This window comes from Vicugna pacos, chromosome 32 (assembly GCF_048564905.1).
Source record: "Vicugna pacos chromosome 32, VicPac4, whole genome shotgun sequence".
NCBI lineage: Eukaryota > Metazoa > Chordata > Mammalia > Artiodactyla > Camelidae > Vicugna > Vicugna pacos.
Window position 1 is genome coordinate 1,599,895 of NC_133018.1, and position 21,505 is coordinate 1,621,399.

The following is a 21,505-nucleotide window of genomic DNA, read 5'->3' on the forward strand; positions in this document are numbered from 1 at the left end:
CCCTCTGTGACCAGCCAGGCAGGAGTGCAGGGGAGAGCTTGGGACAGCGTGGCCGGCATTGGAGCAGGCTGGTCCGAGGGCTGCCAGCTTTGCCCACGGACACTCTAGCCCCAGCCCAGACCATCACCAGGCGGTGGAGGGCCTGGGGGTTGCTGTGTGCTGTGCTCCTGGAAACCGGGGGCCCAGGGAGGAACCCGAAGGCTGAGCTACGAGCCTCTGCCTGAGGGACTCAGCCCACCCAGCAGACGCTCTCCAGCCCTTCCCACGGCCCCCAGCTCCCTCCTCGCTAAGCATAGGTCCAGTCCCTTCCCAGATGCACAAGGACCCCCAGGTGCCCACAGCAGGATGCTCGTTGAGGGGCAGGCCCCAGTCTACACGCTCACGGGTCCCAGTCATGACCATAGTGCTGGCGTCGATGCCGTCAGAAGGTGGGGACCTCCGAGGCCCTGCACTGCCCTGTCCAGTCTGACGGTGAAAGCTGCCAGTTCTGGGCACCCGAGCCCTGGGGCCTAGCAGAGTGCAGAGGCTGGAGCCGGGAGCTGGAGAAGCGGGCTTAGCTGAGCCTATGTTTTGACTTCCCACTCGGGAGAGCAGCTGGAGACTTAAGGTTCCCCTCCTGGGGCTCCGGATGCTTGACTGGCACCTCCCACCATCTGACCTCTGGGGTCTGAGCTGCAGAGGGCTGCGTGCACTGTGCCTTTGAAGCTGTCGTCTTTGCTGCCAGGATCGCCCAAGCCCCTGGGAGCCCTAGGCATTGCTCGCTGCCCTCCTTGGGTCGGGCAGGAAGAGTGGCCTCTGCTCAGTGAGGCCATGTTCTCTGAGTTGAGGGAGAAAGGATTTTGCAGGCACCCCAGTTATGACGGGGCCCAGGGCTGGGAGCACGTGGAGCTGGCAGGGAGGCAGCTGTGCAGACACCCCGGGGCTGGCCTTTCCCCTAGGGGCTGGATTCGCCAGCTGACCGCCCCCGAGGATGGGTGGGTGCACGGTTTGGGTTCTGGGGGGCTTGGAGCTGGGGCTCGGATGCACGGGCAGGGAGGAGCTGCCTGGGATGGGCTGGGGGCCCTGAGACCCTGAGCGGGCTGTGAGTTGGTGCCTGCTCTCTGCCTTCTCTGGGTGGGCCCACACCTCCCTGCCACACCGGGAGGATGCCCACTGGAGACTCTGGGTTCACAAGGGCACAGCCTGTCTTGGTGGACACAGCCGGTGGCAGACAGAAGTGTCAGCTGGGTGTGGAGTGCCGTCCTGCCCCACGCCACCCCTTGGGAAAAGCCCCGCATGGGAGGGAGGGTGGCCGACCAGGGAGGGCCACGTGAGGATGGACCTAAGGGGCTGTGGGCTCACCAGGCCCGCAGGCATCTATCTCACAGACCCTGAGACACCCCCACCGGGAAATGCACGCAAGGGACAGGAGCCCCAGCGTGTGTCCCCGCCTTCTCCTCCAGCCGAGGCCTTGGGGCCATGCAGCCCCGTCCATCTGTCTGTGCTGCAGGGATCTGTCCTGTCCATCACTGCCGCATGGCCTGGGGTCCCTGGCCCCTCGGAGCCCAGGCCCTGCAGTGGGAGGGGGTCAGGGGACAGCCTGGGCTGGGGCCCCTCGCCCTGGGGTTGTTGCTGCTTCTACGCCTTTTCTGGGTCAGAACCAGAACCTTGTATTTTTTTTAAATCACGAAATTTCCAAATCAAAGCTGACATCCTGGGTTTCAACTGCCTTCTTTGACCCGTCAGACCTCTTAGCAGCTTCACTTGTGAGGACGCGACCCTTGCAGGTGGGGTGACCGTGTGGGTTCTGTGCTGTGCCACTGGGTCACATGGAACAGGCCCCTCTGTTTCAGGTTGTCTACAGTTTATAGGGATTTTTCTATTTTTGATTTTATTTTTTGAACATGTACGTGTGTTAACTGGCTATATGATTTAAAAACCCAAAATTGTGTCACAGGATATGTTCAGGGAAGTCTCGTTCCTGACTCTGTGTCCGGTTTCCTCCCCGTTCCTGCTTCGTCTTTTCACGGAGTCTCTGTGCAGATGTCGGGTGTGTGCATGTGTGTGTGCATGTGCACGTATACACGTACGTGCATACATGAACTTGCACTTGCAGATGTGTGAGCACGTGTTTGAGGCCCTTGATGCTGTTGGTACTTGATGTTCTACCAATTCTAAGTGGACATTCTGAGAAGGTTTTAAATAAACCAAGGAGTCTAGGTCAAAACCTCTAAAGAAAACCTTCCAGCCTTGCTCTGTGTCCTTCAGGTCGAGTTCCGGAAACTGGAAGTCTGAATTTGGAGAAGGCTGGTGTCCGGACCAGCCCCGACAGTCAGAAGATCCTGGTGGACGCCCAGGAAGCCACCTCCATTCCCCACATCTACGCCATCGGAGACGTGGCAGAGGTGAGGCCTGTGCCGCTGCCTGCCCCCTGCCCCAGGGCTGACACAGGCTCTGGGCTGAGCCCCAGGAGGGCTTGGCATCACTTCCTACCTCCACGCTCCTCCCTTCTGTGAAGGGCCGTGTGGGCGCCGTCAGTGGATCCCACTGTGAACCTCCTCGCAGGTCAGCTCTGAGGGAGGCTGTGTGTGCACACCGCGGGCCGGCCTCAACCTCTTGGCCTTGGTTTACCTGTGATCTTGGGCAGTTTAACACCCCCAAGAGGCCCCTCCCCTCTTCTCGGGCCCAGCAGGACAGCAGGTCAGCTGTGGCCCCAAAGCCTCGGGAGTAGTGGGTCTGACCTGTGCGTGTGCAGCAGGTCTTCAGGAAGGCCAGGCCCCAGGCCCTGCAGGCCTCTCAGTGGTGAGACCCGGACAGGGTGGCTCGGAACAACAGAAATTGTCTGAAGCCTGAGATCAGGGTGTTGTGGCTGCGCTCTCTCCTCTGGGAGGATCCTTCTCGCTTCTTCCAGCTTCTGAGGCCTGGGCGTCCCAGTTGGAGCTTGGCCCGTCTTCACAGGGCATCTCCTCAGGGCCTGTGTGTCCCTGTTTGTCTCTCAGCAGGACCTTCTCCTTGGATTTAGGGCCCAGCCGAATCCAGGCTGACCTCACAGCAGTCCTTGCCTTAGTCACACCTGCAGAGACCCTGACTTCCCAGTGAGGGCACAGTCGGAGCGTCTGGGCAGACATGAGTTTGAGGGGTACAGTTAAACACTTGCATTGAGCACCAGGCACTTTTCTGGGTTCTGGGAACACTGCAGGAACAGACAAAAGACCCAGCCTTCATGGAGGTGACATTCTGGTGGGAGTCACAGATGACAAGCAAGTGAACTATTTCAGGTGTTAGAGATGCTTGGTGTGGAGTCGGAAGAGGTGGTAGCTGTCACCACCACCATGGGACCGTCCTTCTCTCAGCCTGGCCAGCCCTGCCTTGGCTCATGGTGGGTGGGGGCTTGCAGAGAGCTTGGCACACACATGGAGGTGGGCTGGGGCCAGGCCATGCACAGCCGGGCCTCCCTTTGTTCCTGAAGGGCCAGCCGGCCCATCTGAGAGGGTCTGTCCTGCCAGAAGCCTGGCGCCACCCAGACCCCTCCTGCGGGGCAGCGTGGACCCTGGTGTCCCCATTGTACCAGAGGGGTCGCCGTCCCCGTGGCCCGTGCTCAGATGTGAGCCAGTTGGCTGCTGCCTGGACCTTGTTCCCCGTCCCCTCCGTGAGCCCAGGCTGGTGAGAGGGTGCATGGGGTGCAGGCCTCTGTGTCATGACTGCGGGGGCAGCTTGCTGGGCGCGGTCAGCGCTCTGGCTGCTCCTCCCGCTGGGCGATCTGGCCATCTAGTCGTCCCGTCGGTGTGGGCGAGGCTTCTCGTGTGCTCGCGGCCCCGCGGACCTGGCCGCTGAGCAGGCAGTGCTGAGGCGGCCCGCCGTCTGAGCCGGGGAGCCGGGCCTGTCTGCAGCGGGGCGCTGTCCGCCATGGTGCCTCTGACGGCACTGCCAGACACACACGGCCCGGGCACTGCTGTTGAAAACGCTGTCTGCTCCCTCAGAAAGGCTGTCCTGAGCAGTCGGAGCGGCTAAGGCCCCCGGGGCCCCGGCGCGGGCGGCGGGGCAGCCATTGTTCGGGGAGGCATTGTGTGCCTTGCGTGGACGTTTCCGCATTAGTCAGGCCCGGTGGAATGCGCGGGCTGCCTTCACGGCTTTATCTCTGCCGATCTCCATTCATTTCTGGAATGTCAGACAGCATCTGCATTTCCTGCTGCTGCAGGGTGATTGGCAGCCCGTCCCAGGCCGTCGCGTGCGGGAACATGGGGGCTGTGCCACCCCTGCTCCCTCGCAGGACACACCCTGGGCCAGGGGCCTCCAGCAGGAGAGCGTCCATGTGGGCTTTGTGATGGGCTGTGACGTGCCAGACAAGCCGTGTGTCCGAGCACACAGGGTGCTCCCAGCCGTCTTAGCCCGAATCCTGGTTAGCGCAGCTGGTTCGACTTGGCAGGGTGTCTTTTGCCCTTTGTCATGGGGGCTGCTCTCCAAGGTCACCAGCAGGAAGAAGGGGTCCCACGAGCGAATGTGGGAGGTGTGGCCGGTGTGGCCGGGCTCGGAAGCAGCTTACCTCCTCTTCCAGGGAAGGGGCTGTGACCACAGGTGTCTCCCCAGAGCAGGACAGGGAGCATATGGGAACAAGCTGACCAAGTCTGGGGTTTTCTGGAAGGGAGACACCCCACTGGGAAGTCAGGGTTGGGGGGACACCACACAGACACACTTAGGGTCATGCCAAAGTTACTCCTTCCTTCCAGGGGCGGCCTGAGCTGACGCCTACAGCTATCATGGCCGGGAGGCTCTTGGCGCAGCGGCTCTGTGGCCAGTCCTCAGACCTGATGGATTACGACAATGTGAGTGTGCCCTGCTCTTTAGAGTGCTAAGTCCAGCCTGAGGAGGGGCAGCTCGTTCTGGGCGTGCGTGTGTGTGCAAGCGTGCACTTATGGCCAAGTGTGTGCATGTGTGTGCACATGTGGACGTGTGTGTGTATGACCGAGTGTACCTGTACCTGTGCGGACGTGTGCATGTGAGTGTGCTTGTGCATGAGTGTGCGTGGGCGTGTGTGAGGTGAGGCCCAGGAACAAGTGAGGGTGTCCGCCCACCTGAGGACTGGCCTGCAGCTACTGCTCTGCTTGTCCCCACGGGGGGTCTTCACTTTGGGGCCCGGGGCCGTGCCTTACCTGGGGCCCGCCCTCCAGGTCCCCACAACCGTCTTCACCCCTCTGGAGTATGGCTGTGTGGGGCTGTCAGAGGAGGAGGCTGTGGCTCGCCATGGAGAGGACAGTGTGGAGGTAAGTCAGGGCCTGACGGGGCAGGGTGGCCAGGATTCAGGCCGATGTGGCCCTCACACCCCGACCATGGCTCCTCCCTGACAGTCTGGGCGGGCAAGTGTGAGTGTGGGTGTCCCTGCTTGCTGGGGCCTACAGTCTCACAAAGTGGGGCAGGGGGCCCAGAACGAGCAAGGGCTCTGTGATGGGTGGGAGTGATGGAGGGGCCTTTGGAGTGTGGCCCGTGTCTCCCTCGACCTGGAAAGGCTTGTCCTGCCCTCCGACCTCTGCTCCCCTCCACCCCTGCCCTCCTGCCCCAGCCTGGCCCTGCCCCAGGTGCCTCTGCCTCCCTGTGCCACCTCCACGCCTCTGGTCCTTGCGGGCCTCCAACAGCCCAGACCTGGGTCCCCACCCGAGAAAAGGGTCGTCATCAAATGGGGGTGCCTCTGGGGTCTGCTTTGGCCACAGGGGTGCCCCGGGTAGCTGGCGGGATGCGAGATGCTTTGAAACCTGCCAGGCTGTGGGTGCTGCTGCCCATCACGGGCAGGCCGGGAGAAACCGGACCCCACGTTGCCCCCAGAGTGGCCCAGTGCCCTCTGGGAATGAGCCCCCAGCTCCAGGGCGTGCTCGTGCCCGTGCACCCCATCCGCTCCATCAACAGCACTTTATTTGCTCTTTTTGTTTGATTCGTCACAAGTGCCTTGGGACATATGTCTGTGGCATTCCACATGGTTGTTTTATGTTTCACGATGTTGAATGGCCAAATCCCCTTTGTTTGTTTTCTTTTCAGTTCTGTCTTCGTTAGAACAATATTCTCTGCAGGTTCATTAATTAACAATGGCTGTGCAGCACATGTGAGGGCTCTGCTCACATTTTACTCGGCCGCAGCCCCACATGCGCTGTCGGCCATTCTCGGGCGCTGAAAGCCTTTGTCCGGCAGCTCCGGTGTGGGCCGCCGCCTCCTCGCTTGAGTGAGGGCCCGGCAAGCGACAGGGTGCCTGAGGGAGGCCAGATGGGCAGCCAGGCCCACGGTCACCCTGCCTACTCTCTGCAGCGTCCGCCTGGTGTGCGCTCCTTGGGCTCTGCATTGGGGCAGAGAGTGGCGCTTGGCCAGGTGGCACCCACTCTGCTGCCGTGGTTCTGGGGGGCCTCGGGGCTGATGGGAGAGGGTCTGTCTGCAGGCTGCCTGCCATGCACAGGGTGAGGGTGACCTCTGAGGCCAGTGAAGCTTTGTCCACGCCCCAGACCACAACCTCTTGGCGGAGCAGGTGGCTCTGGCCCCTTGCTGTGCCCTCGTCCCGCCCATCTGTGAGATGCCCACAGGCTCGTCTTGCCACAGCCACTGACCCCGGGAACTGATACCTTGTCACTCAGGTGTATCACGCGTATTATAAACCACTAGAGTTCACGGTGCCAGAACGGGATGCGTCCCAGTGTTACATAAAGGTAAGCGCCCGCCAGCCTGGCCGGGGCACACGGGAGGTGCGGGGCTGAGAGACCCCCACCACCACACGTGCCCCTACTGACCATGTGGCTTTCAGATGGTGTGCCTGCGGGAGCCCCCACGGCTGGTGCTGGGCCTGCACTTTCTTGGCCCTAACGCGGGCGAAGTTACTCAAGGATTTGCTCTGGGGATCAAGTAAGTCTGGAGGCCATTTCTCAGTGCTCAGGCTGGCGTTCCCTGTATGTTGGCGGCACTGCGGCCGGAAGTCTGCTGCATCGAGCTGGCTCACATGTGCTGGTTGTGTTTTCAAAAAGCATCTCCCCAGTAGGGCAGGTCTAGTCACCTGAGAGTCAGTCACATCCATCTCTGGCCAGGCCACTGGCCAGAGGGAACAAGCACATGTCCCCAGCCAGCACTGAGGGGCCATGGTGTGGGTCTTCTCTGCTCAGAATGAGGGTTGGGGGCTGAGGGCCCAGGGGTCACAAGCAGGGCCTGGGCATCAAGTGTGCTGGGAGGGCCACCTGGTGGGTGAGTGACTCCAGGACTGGTCATGACCACATGCCGTGCACGGTGGGGGCCCCAGGGCAGTGGAAGCTCTGGTGGGAGTGGGTTTCTGGGAGTGAAGATGTTGGGCAGCTGGACAGGAGCTGTCAGAGGCAGGAAGACTAGAGGTGAGGCAGAGGGAGGGGCAGAGAGGGCTGACCTCACAGAGGAGGTTGCGTGGACCCCTGGAGTGCCCTGTGTGCTTTAGGGGAATGGGGGTGTGGCCGAGAGCCAGCCTTGGGGGTGCAGGTGGGCAGTCTGAGGACAAGGCGAGGACTTGAGGAACAGACTCATACCTAGGAAGGCTGATGGGGGCCATGAAGGCCAAGGGTCTAGACCAGACACCCTGGGGGCACCCCAGCTTCCCCCACGGGCAACGGTAGTGATTATAAGACAAACAGGCCAGTAGAAAGATAATGTCTATCTTCTGGCAATTCGCAGGAAAAGGAGTTAAAAATAAATAGTAGAAAGCTGCCAGGCCTTATTTGAAACCTGAAAACTTAACTAAAACACCAAGACCCATTTTGGTTGTCAAGGGTTACAGGATTTGGCGCTGTAAAGTGGTGACAGTTCTCTAGCATCAGGACAGTGGACACATAGGAGGCGGGAGCAAGTCAGTGGAGTGATGAGGCCCACTTTTCAGACAAGGACTGCCCATCGGGGGCTTCCTGTCCACGTCTGAATCCACATACTGGTTGTTCGTGCTGGGGATTCACCGTCAGATGTCCTGACACTTGTGCGCTTAGATCCAGGAAGAGTTGGTGGTGCAGCTTGGCGTCCACATGCACTGTGCCTGCAGGGAGGGGGCTGGGCAGGGGCGGTTAGAAGTGGGCTCAAACCCATCCCCACGCCTTGATGGAGAGGGAGGGGCCCAGCAGAAGGTCCAGCTGGAGTACAGCCCGAGATGGGCCTGTGCCCAGCAGGCGGGGGGCAGTAGGAGGCCAGGCTGGAGCCTAGGGCTGGGCAGGGGAGAGCTGGGCCAGGGGCGGGGCTGCCTGGTTGCTGCAGCCTCGAGGTGTTTGCTCCAAGGGAGGTGGGCCAGGGCCAGCACAGGTGTTGGCAGGTGTTCCTGGCTGCTGGCTAGAAAAGAGAGGGTGGGGGCCAGGGCTGCGGGTCGGCAAGGAGGCCCTCCCCTGTGTGCACCATCCCTGGGATAGGGGATTTGAACATGCCTCCCTGTGCTGACTTGGCCCCTGAATCACCATCCCCGTCCCCTGGCGTGCAGGTGTGGGGCTTCCTACGAGCAGGTGATGCGGACTGTGGGCATCCACCCCACTTGCGCTGAGGAGGTGGTCAAGCTGCGCATCTCCAAGCGCTCGGGCCTGGACCCTACCGTGACGGGTTGCTGAGGTTAAACAGCCATCCCTCAGGGCCCAGGGCACACGGCACACGGCACACCTGCTACCCCCCAGCCAGGCTGGGCAGAGGCTCAGATCCAGGTAGGCACGTGGGGTAGGTCCTGTGTGTGAGGGGGTGGGTGCCTCTGTGAACTGCTCTCCAGGTGCGGGAGAGGCTGCACCTGCCGTGCAGGTGACCTCAGGCAGGTGGGCCCTGTGCCCAGGTCACACAGCTGGGAAGGGAGGCTACCAAGGGCCCCACCCCCCATGGAGCACTCCCAGACCCCCACTGGGCTGCTGCTGCAGGAGGTGCGGGAGGCCCACCCCACAGTGCCAGTCTTGGGGGACATGGGTGTGGAAGTCAACCCCCAGGCTGAGCTCAGCAGGCCTCCCTCCCGCCTGTCCTGCTCAGAGCTGTGCCAGCACCTTTCTTTCTTGCCCAGAAGGTGGAGACGCAGCCTTGTACATGTAGCCGCCTGCACATCTGGTTCTGTTAGGCTTTGCAGAGCTGGGCTGGGTGGGTGGCCGGAAACCCCGGGTGTGATGTTCGTCCTGAGCCTCCTCTAGGTGGAAATTAGTGAGTCCCTGCCTGACCCTAGCCAGAAGGATGCATGTGGTCAGGGCCTTTCCACTATTGGCCTGAGGGTGTGTCCCCTGGCTGTCAGCCCCTCCTGGGTTGAGGTCCAGAGGGCTGAAGGGGACTGTGGACACAGCAGTGAGTGCCCACAAGATGCCCGCAGGCAGGCGTGAGGGGCCTGGCTGAGGCCAGGGTCAGTGGGTAGTGGGCCAGCCCCAGGGCCTCTCCTGGGGCACTCCAAGCACCCGTCCCCCAGAGCCCCCAGCCAGGGCTGCCTCTGATATGGACAGGCCAAGGGCACCCAGAGGAAACCCTCCTCAGGGTATCACAGCCAACACAGCCCCGAATTCCAACATCTTAGAGTATTTGTGACAGCAATGTGCCAGCTGGTGGGGGTGGGAAAGTGTGGGGCCACAGGGACACCCCCTGATAACCCCCATCCTTGGCAGGACGCTGGAGCCTAGGCCACGTCACCTCTGCCTCATGCATCTGGACCAGCTGCTGAGTGCCCTGCAGGGATGGCTCCGGGGACTGTCGCCCCAGGCCTGCTCCTCGCACCCCCAGATGCTGATGCCAGCCCATGACGACCTGGGCAGAAACCCCACCGTGGGCTGCCCTCGTCCGAGCCCCCTGGCATTTCCAGAGCGCAAATAAAGAGGGTGTTTTTCTAAAGTGTGCTCTGCCTATGGTGTCCCCGACGTAGCCCTACGACGGTCACCCACCTGTCACCCCCCTGCCAGGTTTCTGTGTGCCTAGTGGCAGGCGGGGAGGCTGGGGAGGGGTGGGAACACCGGCTCTGTTCCAGAGCCACCTGCCAGTGGTGTAGCTGGCGACAGGAGCTGGAGGGCCTGGAGGCTCTGCCCCCCATGGCTGGCACCTCCTCATTGTGCCCCCATCCAGCCTGTCGGCTGAGCCCGCCGCCAGGCCAGGGAGGCCCGCCGGCACCACCGTACCTGTCAGTCAGGCGGAGAGACAGCGCTGACAGGGACGGGCAGGGCCGGCATTGTGCTGGGGCTTTAGCGGCGGTTAATCTCGTGTCTTCCCTAAGAAAACATCACTTAGTCTGCCGCCCGGGAGCCCTGGGTGGGACCCCGCTTGTCAACGAACAAAGGAATGTCTTTGCACCTTAATGGGCCTGCGGGAGCCTCAGACACTGCTGCTCGCGTGAAGCGTGTGCGGCGGCCCTCAGACGCCCAATTAGGACGCCAAGTGCTGGGCGGGGCCGGGCCTCGGACAAGTGCGGCGCGAGATCAGCCGTGTCCCATTTAACGCACGGCTGGCGGAGCCCCGCCAGGGACCCTGGGGGAGGGCGCGCTCCACGCCGGGCGGGGCCTCCCCTCCAGGGAGGAGGGGCGGGGCCCGCGGGGGTCAGCTGACCGGGGCGGGGCCTGAGACGGCCCCCTGCTTCCCGTGACCACGTGGGCGTTGCAGCGGGTCGGGGAGTCTCCGTGTGCACAGGGCAGCTCCTTGAGGCAAGTGCCGCGCCCGGTCCGGGCCCTGCATCCCCTTTCCCAGAGCGGCCTTCCTCCTGCCGTGTCCGCGACGTCCTTCCGCAGGTTCACGCAACCGGTGTGTCTCCCTAGGAGGGAACGAATCACCCATGGTGCCCGGGACAGCCCTGGGGCGCCGCCTGGGTTGGGGTCCCTCCCCTGCACCGGGCACACACGCCCTCAGGTCAGCGTGGGCAGGGCCCTGGCCCAGTTTACAGGCACCGGGAGCCCCAGGATCCTGCCGTGAAGGGTCTAGCCCGGCGACTGCTGTCACCTGGGCCACCGTGGGGCCTTGCGCTGGTCTTTCCACGTGCAGGGAGGGGGACCACTGGAGCAGGGTTGCAGACCCACACTTCCCTTGCCCAGGCCCTCTGCCCCACACTTAAGGAGGGGCCGTGAGCTTGTGTCTCAGGTGTGAGTCAGCATGGGGAGCAGGACATGTGCATGCCCTGGGCTGCATGGAATTCTCTCTTGCATATCCCTCGGGACTCCCTGGCTCCAGGGTCACTACATGGTCACCAGCCCCCTCTCAGGGCCCAGCCATGCCCAGTCCCTCCTCCCAGATAGCGTGGAGAGGGGCCAGAGCCCCACAGGCCAGGTGCTCTCCACCTGGGCCCAGGGCCGCCTTCCTGCGCCTTGGCATGTTTTTATGGTGCAATGAAAATATGATTTTAATTCCTCAAATTGTTCCTTGTAACCTACAATTACCCCCGACGTCCTGTGCTCATCGCTTATGGCTCTGATTGCGCAAGAAAGTGGGGCGGCTGCTGCTGGGGGCAAGGCCCACCCCTCCCCTGCCTCACCCTCTTCTGGGAAACCCTCCAGCCACCAACCCCGCCTTCCTCCAGCCCCCTGAGGCCCCTAGGAGGGCAGATACTCAGGGAGGGTGACCAGTCCTGGAGTGCTGGACTGCAGACTCAGCCTGGTCCCCCTGCACACTTTGCACAGGCTGCTGGTGCCCCCCAGCCTCTCCTAGCTTTGCTGGATGCATAGCAGGGAACACCCCTACCGCCATACATGCCAGCCACGCTTTCACGTGGCTGGAGGCCCAGCTGAGGAGGTGACCACAGTGCCCAGCCAGGGGCCCTCACAGGCGGAGTTGCCCCATGAGAAACTGGCATCAGGTGGTGCCTGCAGGTCAGGGGGTCTGTCCTGTGGCCTCAGGTCTGGCTCACCTCACCTGGCCCAGGCAGCAGCTCAGGGTACCCTGGCCCCAGCACACTCCCCAGGGTTGGGCCTGAGCCCCTCACCCACCGCTCACTGCTGGATGCAGAGCTGCCAGAGCCCGTGGCCCAGGGCCCCACAAGAGGGCCACCCTGAGTGGACCGGACCATGTGCTGGTTCAGAGACCCAGGGCCATCAGGCCTGCTCAGACTCCGGGTGCCCAGCCCACCCTGGCCAGGGGCCCCTTGTGGGGCTTCACTGCCCAGTGCTCACGCTGCGCACATTCTTACAAGTCCATGTGAGAGGCTCCTCTGTGCTGGCCAGTCTGAGGCAGGAGCCCCAGGCTGTTCCCACTTGTGCCTGCCCTGTTCCCCTGCCATCCGCCCAGTGCATCTGCTTAGCCGGCAGCCGCCTCGTGTAGGGAGCGGGCTGACTCCCCCAGAGCTTTGCCCAGCTCCTGCTTCCTGGGCTTTCATGGAGCCCCAGGTCCTCCTTGGGGGTCACCAGCACAAAAGACCCTCTCCCAGGACTACAGGCAGTAAAAGCAGCCCCTGTAGCCTTTGGGCTGGCCTGCACTGCCTCTGCCTCCTCCCACTGCTTTCTACCCTCTCCTGGCCCTCCCCCCACCCCCACATCAGGTCTCCCCAGGGCTGCAGGAGAGGTCTCCCAGAGCCAGGGGGCCTCATGGGACAGCACCTTGTGCCCTGACCTTGCTTTGTTCTTCCCCCATCGGAGCCCGCTGTGCTCTCTCTGGATGCTGAGTGGCCCTGGGAGCTGCCTAGGTCCTTTCTGTACCAGGCAGGGGCATGAACACTGGCCTGGCCCCCTGGAACAGAGCAGGAGGGATGAGGAGGGGCCACTGGAACAGGCTCTGCGCATCCCAGGCCTGTCTGCACACCAGCCAGGGGAGGTGCCTGACACTGCTGACTAGTGTCTGCTGGGCCCTCTCCAGGTAGAAGGGGCATTGCCCAGGCCAGGAGTCCCAGTTCCAACAGGGCTGGATCGTGGAGGGGTTGGGCTGCCAGGAGCCTCCCTGGGAGAGCCTGGGGAAGGAAGGAGGCACACAGGCACCTTTGGGGCAGGTCCAGCCAAAAGTATCTGGCTTTGGAGACAACGAGACAGTTCTGAGATTCTTCTGCCAAGAGACTGATAACTGGGAGACACGAGCTCACGCGTACAGGCCACTCTGATGGTGCACACGTCCAGCTGGGGGTCCCCAGGGGCAGGGACAGGGCCGGATGATGCCAAGAGGGACGGCCTGGGCTCCCATGCCCAGCACTCCAGCATCGCTGCCAGGCCCACCTCCCTGCCCAGCAGATGTGGCCAGAGTTACCACTCCCTGTTCCAGACCCGCATGACAGGGAAGCTACCCTGACGGCACCTGGGCAGCACCCCTTCTGGCTGGTGCCATGGTGCGCTGGGAATGAGAGGGACAGAGGCTGTGTGCCCGCCCCCAAGTAGCCTGGGCCCGACAGGAGGTTGAAGCCTGCTTCTCCTGACACGCTGGGAGGGAGAAGACTGTTATACAGATGCTGCTTCTTAACCCGCAGGAGCGCGGTCACACGTGACAGGTGGGCGGCCTTCAGACCTGGGTCTGCCGTCTGTGGAGCAGCACGGCCAGGGCCATGCTGCTGAGCAGGCCTGGCCAGCCGTCCTCTCTCCCCCAGGCCCGGTCTTTCCTGCGGCCCAGCTTCTGGAGCTCTCGGGTTTCTGGTCCCGCCCCAAGGACTCAGGGAGCCCTGCGTGTCCTGGGCCCCAGCCAAGCACCTGTGCCTCCCCAGGGCCCTGCAAAGCATCTTAAAGCTGAGCTCCCCTAATCCCAGCCTGACGTGGTTTATGGTGCTCGGGTGTCCCTAATCCCGAAACCCAAGCAGGGTCCCAGCAGCCATCCCAGCGCCATCCAAGTGGGCAGGAGGAGGACGCCGTCCCTCGTGTGCCTGCTGTTTAGAGCTGGCCCCCACCAGGGACAGGGCAGGGAGCTGGGCCACAGGGTGAAGATCTCTGGAAACTGTGGAGGCCTGGCGGGTCCTCTCCAGCCTCTACCTGGGTGCCCAGTGGCAACAGGCCCCACTCAGGTCTTGAGGCTCCAGCCTCTAGGGTTTCAGGGGATGGTGATCCGGCCCTGCAGTTCCACTGAGTTAAGTTTTGTTTTGTCTTTTTTTCCCTAATAAAATCAGGATCTTTATGGCTTATGACTGATGATCAAATAACACCAAAGCTTGGGAACAAAGTGGGACCACAAACGAGAGGCGCTGTGGCCCTGTAATGTAGCAGCTGGGGGCCAAGAGCCTGCAGGGTCCAGCTCCCCACCCTGCCCTGACCCAGTCAGGGCACCAGCCAGTGGGCAGGGCACCCACAGGCCCCCTTCTCATCATAGTGAGCAACGCGGCCCCCATGTGGTGAGAAAGGCTAGCGGCCCCTCGTGGTCTTAGCATCTTTTAAGAATTTTACACCCCTGAGTTCCCCCAAAGCAGACGTAAGAGGCTTCTGAGCAACAAGGGTCAAGACGGGACAGAGTGGGAGGCGGTGACAGCAACGTCTGGATGTGTTTCATTGGACGAGTGAGAAAACTGATGCCCAGACCGCCTAGGAGCCCTGTGGGCGAGGTGGTGCAGCCAGGCCCCTGCCTGTGGGAGAGGCTGGACGGCAGGTGAGCCCTCAAAGCTGCATTGTCCTGCCCTGGTGGCTGGAAGTGGGCTGGGTGATTGTAATAATAATGTCCTGACAGCCCACCAGCGGCTGGGTTTCCATAGCTCGGACGGTATTTGGTTTTCAAAGTCCTTGGCAGGGAGATGGCCTACAAGTGGAGTGTTGTTCATGTCGGCCTGTTCTCAGCAGCTCAGAGGCCACCCGGCACCCGGCTCCTCTGCAGAGGTGCTTGGGCACGCAGGGCAGGGTGCTGCGCCAGGGGGCCCGCCCACCACCCTCCAGGGCCGCCATGAGGACCCCGCCTGTCCTGGGAGGCCCTCTGGGAGCAGGTCACTTCTCCAGCTGCCACCTTGCCTCCCCCCAGCAAACACCTGGCCCGCAGTCCTCACCCAGGCTGCTCCCTCACTGCTGCCTCCCCCTCCAGGAAGAACACCCTGAACAGCGTTTCTGTCCTGCCCTGAAAGAGCCTCCTCTTCACGTCTCTGTCCCCTGTGCGGTGCCCGCATACACACTGAGGCACAGCAGTTGGTCACGTTGGTGGGAAATCTTTCTGGCCATGTTTTCTGCTGGAGGCAGCTCAGAGCCTAGTCACACCTCCCTCGGCTCCCCAGCTCTGGTTCTCGTGTGCCAGGGCCACACAGGGGAGCAGGACGCCAGGTTGGCGGTTTCACTAACCCTGCAGCAGGCACAGCAGGACTGGTGTTTGTCAAGCAAATGGCGGTGCTGGAATGGGCAGTGACTGAGCAGCTTGTATAAAGCTGCCTTTTTCACAGACAAAAGTGATCAACTCTACACAAAATAGAAGATACCTGTTTGAAGACACAGAAGATCACCCAAAGCAGTCAGAAACTAGAGGGAATCCACCCACTGGAGAAAAGAACACACTGGGTGAGATCCACGTTGGAAAGTCTAGTGTAACGGTGCCTGAGAGGGAGGAAGGGGCTGAAAAAACATTTGAAGAAACAATGACCAATGTCATGAGTTTTGGATCAACTTACAGATACAAGAATCTCAGCCAATTCCACACAGTATAAACCCCCAAAGCCCCAAACACTAAGGCACAGCATAGTCAAACTCTTGAAAATCAAAGATAAAGATAAAATCTTGGAAGCAGCCAGGGAAGTAAGGACACGGTACACATGTCTGATTACACAGCAGAAAAAATGAAGATGGGAAGAAACAAAACCAAATTTATGTTTGGAAAGAAAGCCGTCCCGGAAATTTATGTGCAGCACAAACATTATTCAAAGGTAGGAGAGAAGTGAGGACACTTCGGTGACAGCCGGGGTAACTGCCACCCGTTGTGTGGACTGCAGGGACTACAGCAGGAGGTTCCTTGGGCTGAAGAGAAATTACACCAGGAAGAAATGAAGAGATGGTGGATGAGCAGGTAAATTTAAAACACTATTTTTCCTTCTCTTATTTTCTTTAAGACACTGATTAATGCAAGAATTATAACAACGCACAATTTGGGTTTATATGAATGAGAACCTACAACAACAGCAAAAAGATGGTTGCAAATGGAATGTTACAGTTACAAGGTTCTTACACTTAATGCGGAGCAGTACAGCGTTAACTGTAAGTAGGTTATAGTAAATTAAAGATGCATGTTTTAAACTCCTAGGGCAACTACTAAATATAACACAAAGAGGTACAGCCTCTTTGTGGAGTAAACACATTTGACCACATTCAGCACCTATTTATGAAAAAAACAAGGCTCGTGCAACGTAGGACTCAGAGGAAACTCCCTCGCCTAATAGATGGCATCTGTGAAAATTGTCGACAACTCCCACTGGACTTTACGGCGGAAGAACAGCCACTGTCCTTCCGAGACAAGGAACAGGTCAAGGACACCTGCTCCTGCTTTTACCAAACTTTATTCCTGAAAGTCCCGGCCACTGTAATGGGAGGGGAAATCACAGTTATACGCACTGTGTGTAGGTACACATGTACCTGTTACAGACAGGCATACAAATGACATTTGATGGGACAGAAGAAAGCACAGCCGTCTGTATTTGCAGATGACATGGTCACGTACACAGAAAACCCCGAGGAATCTATAAAATGACTACTGGCACTAATAAGTAAATTTAGCAAAAGCTCAAGATAAAATGTCAATTCTATTTTTCTATACTAGCAAAAACAATTGGAAAATTAAAAATTGTAAATACTCTTTACAATAGCATCAAAAACCATAAAATGCTTAGAGGTAAATTTGACAAAATTTGCCAAACTTGTGCCCTGAACTCTATCACGATTCCTTGAAAGAAATTGATAAAGACTTAAATAAATCAAGGGATATAATCTGTGCATGAATTGGAAGACTTGACACTGTTAAGATGCTCCCTATCTTCAAATTTATTTATGGATTCAACACAATCCCAATTAAAATCCCATTAGAAACTGACAAGCTGATTTTTCCTATAAATCGACAAGTTGATTCTAAAACATGGATGGAAATGCAGAATTAGAATAGCCCAAATAATTTCGAAAAAGGGAAAGAGGTTAGAGGACTTGAACTATGTAATTTTAAGTCTTACTATAAAGTTGCAGTACATAAGACAGGATGAGTTGGGACTAAGGACAAAGATCAGGGGACCAGAATAGAGGGTCCAAAATTAGACCCACCCACCCAATCACAGCCATCAGATTCTAATAAAAGTGCCAAGGTGAGGTGGCAGAGAAGAGGATAGGTTTTTCAAAACAAAAGCTCCTAGAACTATGGGATTTCTCTATGGATAACAATGAACTTTAACCCGTAACTCACACCATACATGAAAATTAATTCAGAATACACCACTGACCTTCATGTAAAAGCTAAAGTGGCAGAACTTCCAGAAGTAAACAAAGGAGAATGTATTTATGACACTGGAGTTGCATCATTTCTTAGGGTGCAAAAGCACTAGCCATCAAAACGTTAAGCTTCTGCTCTTCAAAAGACACCAGGGAGAAAATGAATAGGGAAGTGACACACTGAGAGAACGCTTTTTCCATCATGCATCTGACACTTTGAAATTCAGAATGTGTGCAAAAACTCTCACAAATTAACAAAAGATGATTAACAATCACATAAAAATATGGACATCATTCGTTACCCAGGAGACAAATCGAAACCACAATGACCGATCACTCGATTCCTGCCAGAATGATTAAAATTAAAATGATTAATGATACCAAGTGTCAGCATGGACGTGGAGCAACTGGAATTTTCATGCATTGCTGGAGGAAGTGTAAAAGTTCCAACTGCTTTGGAAAACTCTTGGCAGCTTCCTATTAATATATGCACCTACCCCATGACCCAGCAGGTCCACTCCCAGGTATTTACCCCAAAGAAATGCAACCTTATATTACAAAAAGCACTTGTTCAAGAATATTCATAGCAGCTTGATTAATAGTAGCTCCGTGCTGTTAAGATCTGTGCACTTCACTGAAGTAAATCTTACATCAATTGGGCGGGGGACCCACAGCAGCAACACTGGCTTCCAAAAGCTTGTCTCAGAAACAAGGCTGGTGGCTTATAAGCAACAAAAATTTATTTCTCACAGTTCTGGAGGCCAGGAAGTCCAGGGTCATGGCACTAGCAGATTCGGTGTCTGGTAGGAACCCACTTCCTGGTGTATAGACGGCTGACTTCCTCTGGGTCCTCACATGGTAGAAGGGGTGAGGGAGCTCTGGGCTCTTTGATTAAGGGCACTAATCCTATTCAAGAGGGCCCCACCTCCTGATACCATCACATGGGGGATTAGGATTTCAACATAACACATTTAGGGGAGGGACACAAACATTCAGTTCATTACAAGACTGAAGCACAAGGAACCCCAGGGGCACCAGGCTCAGTTCCTCAAAAAGTTAAATGTAGTGTTACCCTATGACTCACCAATTCCACTCAAGGAATATGCCCCAAAGAAGTCAGAGTAAGGACTCTGATACATGTACACCCATGCTCACAGCAGCGTTAGTCACAGGAGCCAAAAGATGGAAGGCACTCAGTGTCCACCAACAAATTTATGGATAAACAAAATATGGTACATACATGTAAAGAAATATTACTGAGCCTTACAAAGGAACAAAAATTCTGATAGGTGCCACACCATAATTAAACCTTTAAAACATTCTAAGTGAAATGACAAATAGTGTATAATCTCCTTTATACAAGGTGCTTAGGCAAATTAACATAGACAAAGTAGAACAGAGGTTACCAGGGGCTCAGGAAAGGGGTGGTGGGGAGAAGTGTTCTGGGGACAGAATTTCTTTTGGGGGTCATAAAAAAGTTCTGGAAAGGCATTTTTTGATGGCCTGGCCCAGTTTGATCAAGGTTTCGCACAAGCCTGCTGCCCACTCTCTGCTAACCACACTGAGTTGCCCTGAGCTGCCAAACTGTCGGCAACTCCCCCTCTCCTTTGAGGCAAGGAAGTTTAAATTATCAGGTCAATTAGGGAAGACACAACCGAAAAATACAAATTTCACTCACTTCCAGAAGGCGCTTCCTGGCTGGGTGCCACTTCTAGCATTTTTGGCTAGGCAGCTGAAAGCCCCGCAGACCCTGAGAAGATACAATGTAATCGTTGATTCGTTTCGATGATCAAAGCGAGTAAGTTTGGGTGTAAATGCAGATAACATTTCAGGGATGGTTTTATGAAAGGAGTCGCTAGACCAGGGCAGAAAGGGAGCTGGTGTTAACATCACTTCCAGTGACCTCTGCCACCTTGGTCCTGGTAACCCTCCCCGACCTGGGGTCCCCGAGGCACGAGGTCCTGGGGTGGCTTCCCCCTGCTGCGTGGGCACCGCGAGAACGCGGGGCGGAAGCAGGGGCCGCGCACGGAGGGCATCAGCTCCCCCGGCACCGGCCTTCCTAGTGTCGGGGTGCAGCCTCGCTGGGTGAGCGGCGCCCACGGCGAGGGAGCCGGGCCCACAGGGAACAGTCTCCGGGCCACCCTTCCCTGTCGCTCCTGGGCGGCAGGTGCGCAGCCCGGGCCCCAGGCAGGTCTCCAGCGAGGCGCACTCGGCGAGCACACCGGCCGGTGAGCGCTGTAGCCCCTGAGTGACCAACCCTGTCTGGTGCCCTCGGCCCCCAGCACCCCTCTTGACGCTCAGAAGGAACTCAGGGCAGTGACCTGGGGTGAACCAGGTGGGCGCCACAGCCACTCGTCAGTTAACCAGCCCTCAGCGCCAGGCCTCGCCTTGCGCCTGCGCGCGCGGCCCCGCCCGCCGGACGGACACAGCCCTCCCCGCGCCTGCGCCTGCTCGCGCGGCCCCGCCCTCTCTCGGGGCACTCGGCGCGGCGTCGGGCCCGGCGCGCTCCCATCGCCCCCCGCGCCACACTGCCCCGCTGTCAGGGCTCGGAAGCGCCTGCGCGATCGCGTCCCCAAGGCGCACGGCGCAGGCGCGGCTCGGCCGGTAGCCCAGCGAGGGGCGAGCCGGGGTCCGGCGCGGGAACGTACGGGACGGCGGCGCGCACGCAGGGGGCGTGGCCGCGCGACACGGCCGGCGGAGAGTCGGGCTGCTCTCTCCGGGCGTCGTTAACTGCGGCCGGAGGGTCAGTGGGGCAGGGTCTCCGCCTTTCGGTCCCTTCCTGACTCCCGGTCCGCGCCGGGACTGTGCGCTTCGAGCCTCCTACCGGGCCTGGCGTCGCCTCACGGCGGCCGGTCTCGTCCGCTTTGTAGGTGCGCTCGGGCTCGCCGTCGAGGGAGCCGGGCCGTCGTGGCCGGACCTTGCGCGGCCGCAGGTAAGTGGGCTTCGAGCCCCGGCGCGTGACCCCTGGCCCGCGGGTCCGAGTCCGGGTCGGGGTCGCGGGAGCACACTCCCCCTTCGGGGGATGGCTGAGGACCCCGCTCCCTGAAGTAGCGAGAGCTGGGCGGGTCCGTCCTGGGAGGGAGGGCGTCGGCACGCGGGCGCGCGTGGTCAGTCACCACCTCACCTCGCGGATGGCAGGAGCGAGAGTGGTTCGCAGTCATTGCTTTTTCCAGAGCTCGGTGAGGAACTGGACTGGGCTTGGCAGTGGACAGCATTCACTCGTGTGCTGTCTCTTTGGCCACTGGTGCCCTAGCAGGTGTTTTAGTGTTAGGATGACACGGGCTTTCAGGTCGAAGACCCCCCAGGGTGGGGGGTGTATCTGAGGTTCCAGAAAGCCTAGGTGGCCGAGGTAGGTGCTGGGGGCTCCTGTGGCTCCGAATGCTGCAGGCTACCCAGAGAAGTGCTGGGTGGAAAGACCAACAAGCCGTGCCTTCCCGGAGGAGCTCCCATGGTGGGGATAGGTAAACAGGTAGGAAGCTGCCCCGAAGGTGAGTGCAGACCGGTGCCCCTAGGTAGGAGTCAGTGGAGCCTTGGGGTATTTGTTGAGGGGGGGATTGTTGGTAAGATCGCACAAGGGGTGAGTGAAGCCTCTGTGGAGGCCACGAGTGGACCTCTCGTTGCAGAGAGACTGGCGAGATGGCTCCCCTCAGGCTGAACAGTGGGAGGGCTCCTTGCACTGGAAGGGAACCTTACCTCCCGACCTACAGCCTCCTTTACTGTGTCTTTGCCTCTTTGGGCCACTCAGCGGTGGTGATCACTGCTCTCCAGGCCCTTTGCAGGGGTGATTTTGGGGCAGTGAGAGTACACAGTGCAAGTGGGATTTAACTTGGGGGATCAGGTGCTGGGCTGTTGGCAGGGATGGGGATGCGGGGAGCTTATTTGAGGTGGGGGTGGCTGCACGCTGGGTAGTGAGGTGAGTCTCAGAAGCCTGGGAGAAGGCAGGCAGGTGGCACCTACACTGTCACGGTGCTGTGATGTAGAAGGCAGTCATGATGCCGGCAGTGTTCTTAGCGGTGCTGTGTTTGGGGCGGTTGGGGGATGGTTCAGAGGACAATGAAGTCCGTAACTGGCCTGGTAACGCGTGGTGACGTGTGTGGTCTCTAGAGCCGGGTCAGCTGCCTCCGCCACTTGCTAGTTGATGTGTGGCTGCAGACAAGAGATTTCACTCACCACTCTGCTTCAGGGTGGTAAGAGTACCAGCCTCGTCCTCGTCGGGGTCAGCGTTGGGCATGAATAGAGCGTTCAGTGAATGGGTTACTGTTGTTATCCTTCTCCTGAAATTCCCCAACAGC

At 59.0% G+C, this 21,505-nt stretch overlaps 2 protein-coding genes and 2 long non-coding RNA genes across 16 annotated transcripts in view; 2 read left to right on the plus strand and 2 right to left on the minus strand.

The window, feature by feature from the left end:
* The window catches only part of TXNRD2 (thioredoxin reductase 2), a 31,835-nt gene extending 22,043 nt beyond the window's left edge, over positions 1-9,792 (plus strand). For 4 of the 5 annotated variants that reach the window (XM_072953213.1, XM_072953215.1, XM_072953214.1 and 1 more), the window contains 7 exons: positions 2,248-2,384; positions 4,707-4,802; positions 5,148-5,240; positions 6,591-6,662; positions 6,758-6,855; positions 8,429-8,642; positions 9,567-9,792. In XM_072953213.1, coding sequence (XP_072809314.1) covers positions 2,248-2,384; positions 4,707-4,802; positions 5,148-5,240; positions 6,591-6,662; positions 6,758-6,855; positions 8,429-8,552 — 620 coding nt within the window. In that variant the 3' untranslated portion in view covers positions 8,553-8,642; positions 9,567-9,792. Of the gene's footprint in view, positions 1-2,247; positions 2,385-4,706; positions 4,803-5,147; positions 5,241-6,461; positions 6,663-6,757; positions 6,856-8,428; positions 8,643-9,566 lie in introns of those variants that run through there. The other variant, XM_072953217.1, reaches the window with a different exon arrangement.
* Positions 7,610-10,392, minus strand: LOC140690940 (uncharacterized). Of its 3 annotated transcripts, XR_012066350.1 has the most exons (5): positions 10,243-10,392; positions 10,071-10,160; positions 8,967-9,135; positions 8,537-8,662; positions 7,610-7,996 (listed from the first exon to the last, which is right to left on the minus strand). It is a non-coding gene; the product is annotated as an uncharacterized lncRNA (long non-coding RNA). The 3 variants fall into 3 exon arrangements; XR_012066348.1 differs by lacking the exon at positions 8,537-8,662 and having other exon boundaries at positions 10,243-10,390; XR_012066349.1 differs by lacking the exons at positions 8,537-8,662; positions 8,967-9,135 and having other exon boundaries at positions 10,243-10,387.
* Positions 10,393-10,619: 227 nt separating this feature from the next.
* On the minus strand, positions 10,620-20,127 carry LOC116276692 (uncharacterized). The gene is made up of 3 exons (XR_012066351.1): positions 20,038-20,127; positions 18,892-18,963; positions 10,620-10,696 (listed from the first exon to the last, which is right to left on the minus strand). It is a non-coding gene; the product is annotated as an uncharacterized lncRNA (long non-coding RNA).
* The window catches only part of GNB1L (G protein subunit beta 1 like), a 40,936-nt gene continuing 39,144 nt past the window's right edge, over positions 19,714-21,505 (plus strand). For 3 of the 7 annotated variants that reach the window (XM_015251827.3, XM_031670293.2, XM_015251829.3), the window contains exon 1: positions 20,008-20,145. The gene's annotated coding sequence lies outside the window, so the exon portion shown is untranslated. Of the gene's footprint in view, positions 19,957-20,005; positions 20,146-21,505 lie in introns of those variants that run through there. The other 4 variants (XM_072953225.1, XM_072953220.1, XM_072953221.1 and 1 more) reach the window with 4 other exon arrangements.